This window comes from Ananas comosus, linkage group 1 (genome assembly GCF_001540865.1).
Source record: "Ananas comosus cultivar F153 linkage group 1, ASM154086v1, whole genome shotgun sequence".
Taxonomy (NCBI): domain Eukaryota; kingdom Viridiplantae; phylum Streptophyta; class Magnoliopsida; order Poales; family Bromeliaceae; genus Ananas; species Ananas comosus.
In genome coordinates, this window is record NC_033621.1 from 14,599,527 (window position 1) to 14,609,080 (window position 9,554).

A 9,554-nucleotide genomic window follows, 5' to 3' on the forward strand; every position below is an offset into this window, starting at 1 on the left:
GTTTGAACGAAACGACTTATTATTGTTAGTGGATCCGGTTCTACCAAAGAGAACATGAATTTTCGATTAAAGATACTGTAAAATTATAACATATTTTCAGTACTAGACTTAGNTAAATACTGTGGAATTGTATGATATGTATCCAAACAGCATAAAAATTCCGTGAAGTTTTTTAACTATCCATCCAAACAGGGCCTTAGTAATACTGAAAAAAAAAAAAAAAAGAAAAATCAACAGTATTATTTTACTATTCTATCAACATTCTCTCCCTGTGAATGCCACTGCCCATTTTACCCTCCTAAAGATCCATTTATACCCTCTCCAGACACCATCTAACACCTCTCTCTCTCTCCAACACCATGTATGGAGCACAACCGGGCTACTACGGCCCACCCATCCCTCCCCAACCCCTCGCAACCCAACCCTCCTATGCTGCTGAACGCCGCCGCCGGTGCTTCTGCAGCACAGGAACAGCCGTCGCCGCCTTCCTCGCCATATTCGGCATCGCTGTCATCGCCCTCTGGCTCGTCTTCCGCCCGCAGAAGATCGTCGTTGCTGTCACAGACGCCGTGCTCTACCGCTTTGACCTCGCCACCACCACGAAACCTCCGAGCCTCGCCTTCAACCTTTCCGCCACCGTCAGCGTCCGCAACCCTAACAAGCGGGTCGGCATCGTCTACGACTGGCTTGAGGCCGACTCCTATTACTACGGCACGCGCTTGGGCTGGGTCTCCCTGCCCGCTTTGTACCAGGTGCCTGGTTAAATATAAATATTAAAAATATTATTCTCTCATAACTTAAACTTACAAAGACACTGATTTTTTTATATAATTTAGTATAGCATTAAAGCATGAAGTAATAGCTTCGAGTTCTACAAAAATTTGAAATTATTAAAATTTTTTATTTAATATAAGTCTGTAAGTTATGTCTACCCATAAATCTCGAATCCAAATATAGAAAGTGTTGAATATAAATATTAAAAATATATATCACTCTCTCGTGTGTTTAAGCTTATTATATATAATAATTATTTTCTATAACAAAACTATTTTTACGGTAGGGTTTTAAGTATGATAAAAGATATAATTAGAACTAATTAAATTATTAAAATTCTTGTAGCTAGTCTCATAAGGGCGTGGAATATTGAATAAGAGATTAATTAAAACTGTTTGCGTCTTACTATATATGTTAAATAGGTTAATAAATGTTTATATATATCTTACTATATTTACCTTGTCATTCTCACTTTTTAACATTCAATGAGTTAAATGCTTAACTTTCTACTTGGTTTCATAAGATAGATTTATATACTTTTTATCCAACAATTTTATTTTATCTTTTTATTATTGTGACGTTCTTATTTTTATTTTATTTTTCTTTCTGAGCAATGTTAGCTTTACAAATCCATAATTATAATAAACGTTTTATTTTCCACAACACCAGGGCCACCGGAGCACGTCGGCGTGGAGGCCTGCGGTAGCGGGGAGTTCGTACGTAGATATCGGGAGCTCAGGCATAGCGGATTTTAAGAACCAGAACACCACGGGGAGCTTCGGCGTCGGGTTGTGGCTCTTTGGTCGCGTTCGATATCGGTTCGGTTCGGCGACAACCAAGCAGTACGTCCTGCGGGTGCAGTGCGTGCTGAAGCTGCGGCTGCTGGCTCCCGGAGCAGCCAATAACGGCTTCGTCAGGACACCCTGCAAGGTGCTCAAATGGTGATTGAATTTTTAATTCATTTTGCACTATATACTGGCTTTTGAATTCTTATTTTTACAAAACAGTTAAAATATATTTATAACATATAATTACTTTGAACCAACTATACAATTCCTAACTTGAGAAGAACTGTCCACGATGCATATATAATTGTAAGAAGCTAGGCGTGCAAGAAATTTTTTTTTTTTTTCCTCTAGCAATAAATACTGAAAAAAAATTAAAATGAAACAGTTTTCAAAAGTGGGCATGTAACATATTCTACTTAAAAGTATTAATTAAGGACCAATGTAATTACACGTGGGTAAAAGTTTAGAAGCTGGTGGTGCAATTTCTTTTTTTATTTTTCTCCTCCCTTCATATGAGTTCGTTGACCTGCTCTGTGTCGTTGGTTGCAATATATAGATGTTTTCTCAACTTCTTTTATTTTTATCTCCCAATTGTTTTATTCTTATTTTTTTCTATAGTGTTTGCAATTATAATAATTGTAGTTATATTGCATACATAATGAAAAATATTGTAACGTGGTGTGAACTGTCTATGATGGCTTCTTCGTGAATAAGGAGTTGGAAACATTCGAAGCGTTGACTTTGAGGGGATATATATATTCTATGTTAGTTGACTTTAGATGATGTATTTGCGATTTAAATGCGTCGCCGAAAATTAATGTTAGCCGTCCCAATCGAAACTCCATCAGTTCGAGTTTGTGGCCACCATGTCTTTGTAAGAGTTAAATTTAATTTAAATTTAAAACTTACCACAATAAAAAGAGATTAGTGAACAAAATAAGACTAGAACATGATAAGTAGTATGCATATGTGCAGTACAAGATAAACGATCTACCGCATCTCACCTTATAGGCCACTCTGACGGATTTTCAATCTAGCTAATCTGGTATGTGAAATCAAAATCTTGGAACATGTTCTAAGTAATTAGAAAACTATCTCCAAGAATATATTAATATTTAAATTAATCGACTTAAACAACCGATAATGATGTTACATACTTTTTACTAATATATTGATAATTTTGTTTCTTAAACATACGATCATGTAAGTGAAACAATGAAAAAAAAAGAAAAGAAGAGAAAGGCTGATAGTGCAGGCATCACTGACGTAGACCGTCAAACCTTAAATATGCTGAAAACTATACCTCCCACCTTTAAATATCACATGTCATACGGAAATAACTTATCATAATATACACTGTTATACCAGCGTATGTTATTTGTTTTGACTAATACTATGTGGGTTGTGCATCACTGATGATGCATGTATCTAGCTATTGTGGTGTAAACCAATCATACGAGCCAATGTGCTTGAGTGTTTTCTAGCATAACAATCTAAGTACATGATGTGTGCTAACCTCTCGGCAACTTACCTGTTACCTGGCCAGCCATTCAGACTACGGATCTTAATATTAGGTTTAGCTCTATCTCAATGGCAATTTTAGGTCAATTCATATCCTACTAAGTTTGGTGCACATCAACTTGCAAGTAAAAATGCAAACAAGGTGGATCTGCAAGTAAGAGGGTCCTCCCTACCTCCCACCTTGTTTTTCTTTGGCAGGTTGTGGCAAATTCGAGGCGAGTTGAATTAGATCATTTTTTTTTCCTACTTAATGCTAAGTTCGGGGCCCGTTGGGCTGGAAGCGTGTTTTTAACGAATTTTTGGCGGATTGCAAAAGATCAAAGAAAGGAGGTCCCCAACCTCCCGTCTATTTCTTAGCGGAGCAAGACGGATTTGGGGCGGGCTTTTTTTTTCTAAATTATTTTTTGTTATTTTTGCCTCCTACTTACCACTCCATTCGTGGCCGGATCTCCACCAACCGGGATCCATGTTCATCCTTACTCGCAACTGTTGAGTTAAATACCTACTCCACATATTATGATAACTATTAAGATCGCCAATAAATACTAATTAAATTGATTCTCCTAATCCATATGATTATGTACAGCTCATGTATATCAATGCCTTGAGTCCTCTGGTCAGCACACAACACCTTGGGCCCCTACTCTTAGGGGTGGAACTGGGTCAGGCTTGGGCCAGATCATACTCTGCCCAAGTCCGACCCGAAAAAAATACCGGGCTTCGGGTCGGGCTTTACTCAATTTTTTTTTAAAAAATAAGGCCTTGCTCGGGCCTAAGCCGAATACCCAATACCCATCGGGCCTAGAGGCCCACTTTATGTATTTGTTATATAGTACAAATATATTTTTATTATAAAAAAAATAAAATAAAATATTCTCAGCTATTAGGTATTCGGCTCAATGCTATTGGTGCTATTAGGTTTTCGGCCATTGGATAAAAAAATGTACGGTTAAAATGATATGCACCTTCTAGGGTTGAGTTGGTTATGGGTTTAATAATATAATCTAACGAGCGAAAATAGTCAATGAGTTTAATCTAACAGCGGAAAACTTAATAGCACTAAACGCTTGGTGCTATCGATAGTATCCCAGCCAGACACACACACACTCACTCTCTCTCTCTCTCTCTCTCTCTCTCTCTCTCTCTCTCTCTTAATGCATAGATATATATAACTAAATATTTTATTTTAATAACTAATATATCGGACTTTTAGATTGGGCTCGGGCTGGGCTTGGGCATGTTCAGATAGGTCCAAAATTTTTTCAAACTTAAATTTTTAAGCCCGGCTCAGACCCAAAGTTATAATTTTGATACCGAAAGCATGACCATACATGGCCCATCGGGCCGGGCCTTTTTTAGATCCGGGCGCAGTTCCACCCCTATCTACGTGGTCCATACAAATTCCTCAGGTTTGGTCCGCATAATAAATCAATCATGTAAGGAGAATCGAAACCACTGTTTTGTACGACGGAATACACAAACTCATCGTGTCCATGACTGAGACTCACTTTTGTTAGTTAGACCATCCAACTATCAAATCAATTCACGCATGCCAAACCGTATCTTGTAAATGTCTAAATTTTTCAGATCATGCATGCCCGACATAACCTGCTGCAGCTGTTCCAGACAAACCAACTCACAGATGATCAATCCATATGTAATGCCCAATCATGCAGATCGAATAAGCCAATCATTGGCTTGATTGGTCCAGCTGATTTTCCACAAAACCAAATTAAGCACCTACTGCTGATGGTCCAACAGGCTCAATTCAACGAGTTTTGGAAGAACAGAATCTGAGCCATCAACACTCACCGTATCAAAGGGATTGTTCATACTCTCAGAGATAGCTGTTGCGCTATCTAGCTACTACGCTAGCACTAATTCACGGCAATTTTTTTTTTTTTTTTTTTTTCCTAAGAGAAGGACAACGTACTATTCGTTTTATCACTACAAAAAAAATGATCTATAGCAACACTTTTAAATATCAGTACAGGTCAAAAAAATACTTTTAAAAGATATTGCTATATGTGGGATCGTTAGATATATAGTGACAGTTAAAGAGTATCGCTATAATCTAAAAAGAGTGCTGTTAATTTACTAATACTTATTTAAGCATTTAGCAACCGCCGGAACTCTACCTCGTTGGCTGTCGTGGCGGAGGAGGACGAGAGGGAAGTGCTCTTCGTCTAGAATTTCAATAGATTGAGTGAGAGGAGAAGGGGAGATAGTAATTGATTTTTTTCTTTTTTTCTTTTTTGTTTGTAATTGGGCTGAATGGGCTGAGTGGGGTGGGTTGAGTAGAATAATCTTTTATTTTTGATTAGATTGAACTTTATATTTAGGCATTAATAGATTTTTTAAAAAGTTTTGACATAAATGGGATACTTACACAAAAGTGTCCCAAACATGTGTCCCTATTATCTAATTCTGTTATAGTGTATTTATTTATTTCTTGAAACAAACTTAATTGAAAATATAAGACAATTGGCCTTCGAACTTAAAATCTCACATACCAAGTATTAATTCTTTGTCACCTGAACATTTTCTTTCAATGTGGGCCTCTGGCCTAGAAACAGAAAAAGGCCTCTGCTGAGGACTTGATAAAAACTGCACTCCACCGTCAAGTTTACAAGCCTCTTTCGCCCATTTAGAATTTTGCCCAACACACCGCAAAAAAAAGAAAAAAAAAAAGAAGATATTTTAAAATCAACAATATATTTTCATCAAATTTTTTTTAGCCAATTTTCCACTAGACGAGAACACAGTAGTTTCAAATTATATATAACCTATTTCTTTGGAATCCAGAAGTTCATTTTCATTTTCTCTCGAAGTTCAAGCTACAACTTAATTTGACAAACTTGATAGAGTTTCAACACTAGCTAGCCACCATATTCCTGATTGGGTCGGATTATTACTCCCAATCGACACAATAGAAACTAGGAGGAAATAGATTTGTAATATATACTAACATTTACCCATTTTTAAAACAGGAAGAGGTGAAAGAGAGCATCTTACTCATCTTCAAAAATTTTCATCAAATTTGAAAGGACAAAAAAAGTTAGAATATATAAATGTAGTTGGCACATCGACCGTTTCTAGTGCAATTGGGCAAAGGGTGTGATGGCCGGTACCCGAGATCTCATGTTCAAATCCTAGTTGATTTACATTTCTAGTTAAGTTTATTTTTAAATAAAATAAACGGAATGTGTAGCAAATAAATGTAGTTGGCACAGGGTACATTTAATAATGTTAATTGAGAATGTCTAATTGGCTTACTTGCTTAATATTTTGCTTTGGGTTGGATTAATTAGTTTGGTTTGGTTTGGGTTCGAGTTAGATTTGGACTCCGTTTTGGTTCAACTTTACATCAACCTTAATCGAATCTAATTTGGTTGAAATTTGTCAATCCTAATGTAAGACAAGTTATAATTTGATCGGGTTTGGATCAGAATTGTTGGCATCGAATGCAATATTCTAATTAAGTTGAATTTGTAGTCACCAATATTTTAATAACCAAGTCATTGAACGTTCCTAGAGCAAGCGGTAAAGGGCTTGATAGTTGGTACCCGAGGTCCCAAGTTCAAATCCTACTTAATTCATATTTCCAGCTAAGTTTATTTCTCAAAAAAAATATTTTAAAAACAGCATAACGTTATACATATTTAATTATTATTTTTAATTTTATTATTTATATAATTATACATACATATATTATTATTCTAGTATCATATTTCTTTATAAAATATCGATTTCTAAATCAAGTTTTCAAATTTCACTTTCAACGGACTATAACATGTGCTAATAGATTGAAATCAACTAGGTTGACTTTAAACCGTTGGATTTTAATAGGACTTGATAAAAAAAAAAAATCACCCAAATTTACTTAAAATTGAACCGACTCACTAGTTCGATGGTTGAACCGCTGGTTCTAACAATTCAAAATAATTTTTTGTCTATTTAGTTCAAAAGTTTGAGTCATATCACTTTATAGACTGAGTCATGGTCGGACCGGTCAAACCGACCCGTTCGATTCGATTTTTAAAAAGATGTAACGACCTGTCCCACTAGCAATAACAACTCGTTGAGCTTAAACACCAGCTCAAAATGTTTAAATTTAGTTATTATTACTAGTGGATGTGGGATTATTGGTATAGTTGGTCATCTTGTCATTCAGACTCCGGTATCGTTTATCACTTTTTTTTTTCAGATCTTGACTCAACCGAAACTCGCCATACATTTTCGGCTGGTGAACCGGCTAAACAACCCGGCCTGCTAGCAATAATAACAAGTTGGGTCCAAACACGGACCCAAAATAGTTAAGTCCAGTTATTATTGTTAGTGTTTAAGTCTCTTATATATCTAATCACATTTTTATTCCTATCCGACGTGGGATTATTGGAGTATGACAAAAAATTTACAAGTTGATTTTGCAACATGATGCACAAGCTGAGCCTCTCTGTGAGGGATGATTAAATTCGCATAAATGAAGAGTGTGACACGTACAATATTGGATATGCAAGGGGATCACATTTTATCAATACATTTAATAGCAAGATTCGGTGCCAACATTTGAGGGACAAATGTTCAGTTGATCTTTAATTTGACATATGTACAAACAATCTTCAATTTGTATCCCATTTAACAGTAAACACCATAGTTGTAAATTTTATATACTACGGTTTCCTGAATTTCTTAGCACTTATTATTTGTCCATCCCTTCGGGTGGCAATCCAGCTCGCTGTTCGCGAGCCAGCTCGTGTTCCTGCGAAATGAGCTGCGACATCGCTCGCCGTATTAGTAACGAGCCAACACGAGCTGAATTTTTCAAGCTTCGTTTATACACTCGACCGATACCTGAGCTGGGTCAGTCGCTCGTGTTCGCTCGTACAGCTTGGATACATATATTTTATATTATATAATTTATTTATTTTATTTTTATACTTAAATAAATAATTATATATAATATATATTTGTATTAATTTAATTTTAGTAAAAATAAAAATATAAATGCGGTTTAATTATTAAAAGACTCATTTATATGTTAAAGTTTTAAACTATTAGATCAAAGTCTAAGTGATAAAATTTATAAATTTATTTTTATATATAATTATCTAATTTTTTTTAAATTATTATTCGTTCGGCGAAAATTAGTCGTGTTCGGACTCGTTAAAATAAGCCGAAACGAGCTGAATTTTTCGGCTTGATATTTTAACGAGCCAGCTCGTGTTAAACGAGCCGAACACGAGCCGACGCCAGCTCACTTGTGTTCGGCTCGTTTACACCCCTATCCATCCCTCGCGCATCGTGTACTCTAAACAATATTTCTGTACGTACTGGATTCAATAGAATATTAATTTACGTGAATAGTACTTGTATCATTCAAACTAGAGAAGATACCGCGTGTGGGGGGTCGATTCGGTAAAATCTAATAACATTAAAATAATAAAAAAATAGTAGCTGTTATAGTAAAAATACAATAATAAAAATATAAGAAGAATAAACAAGATGTGAAACAACCGTTGTACTTGAGCTTATATATAGCTATATATATATAGTTATAAATATAACAATAAAGCTATATATATATAGAGTCCGGCTACCATACTATTATGAGTACGATCGCCCTCGTACTCATAAGTTGTTTTCGATGATAGAGTTTCCGAATCGACGATCCACACCGTTAAACGTTATCTGGAGTATTTGAAACATTTAGAAATCAAATTTCATAATTTTTCGACATCATTTACCTTATGATCAGAAGCTCACAAAATTGACAATTTTTAACGGCTGGTATGGAATATTTGCTAGTTTAACGGTGCAAAAGAATCCGAATAGGTTGAATTTTTGATAGAAAATTCTATTCACTACCTAGATAAAGATTAATAACTCTGATCTTAAATTGAAGGATCCGATCATCCATTTTTAAAACATCGTTCGATTTTGACCGTTCATTTTATGCTCGCTTGATGGACTTTATTATGATTTCGAAAAATTACAAAATTTATTTTCTAGAAGTTTCAAATACTCTAGATCGTATTTAACAGAGTGGATCATCGATTCGGAAGCTCTATCATCGAAAACAACTTATAAGTACGAAGGGTCAAATACTCATAATAGTATAGTAACCCTACTATATATATATATATAGAGTCCGTCTCCCGTACTTTCGAAAGTACGGGAGGCTCCGTGCTTGTAAGTTGTTTTCGATGATAGGACGTTTGATTCGACGATCGGCTCCGTTAGGTATGATCTACCCTATTGGAACTATCTAGAAACCAAATTTTAGATTTTTTTGACATCATTTACTAAGCGATCAAAAGGTCTAAAAAATGGCTATTTTAACGGTCGATGTGGCACATTTTTAAGTTCAACGGTGTAGAAGTATCCAAATTACATAAAAATTTAATAGAAAATTCTACTTAACATCAGTAGCAAGATCAATACTTCCGATTTAAAATTTGAATCATTTAT

At 35.4% G+C, this 9,554-nt stretch overlaps 1 protein-coding gene across 1 annotated transcript; it reads left to right on the top strand.

Annotated features, from left to right (window-relative positions):
• Positions 360-1,719, top strand: LOC109717110 (NDR1/HIN1-like protein 10). Its single transcript, XM_020242810.1, has 2 exons — positions 360-752; positions 1,444-1,719. Exons 1-2 carry the CDS (start codon positions 360-362, stop codon positions 1,717-1,719), a joined length of 669 nt encoding a protein of 222 aa, XP_020098399.1.

Bases quoted from the DNA above. Each gene is read 5' to 3' on its own strand.
- LOC109717110 (XM_020242810.1), top strand. From the start codon at position 360: ATGTATGGAGCACAACCGGGCTACTACGGCCCACCCATCCCTCCCCAA. The intron at 753-1,443 runs GTGCCTGGTTAA...CCACAACACCAG, and splicing joins CCCTGCCCGCTTTGTACCAG to GGCCACCGGAGCACGTCGGC.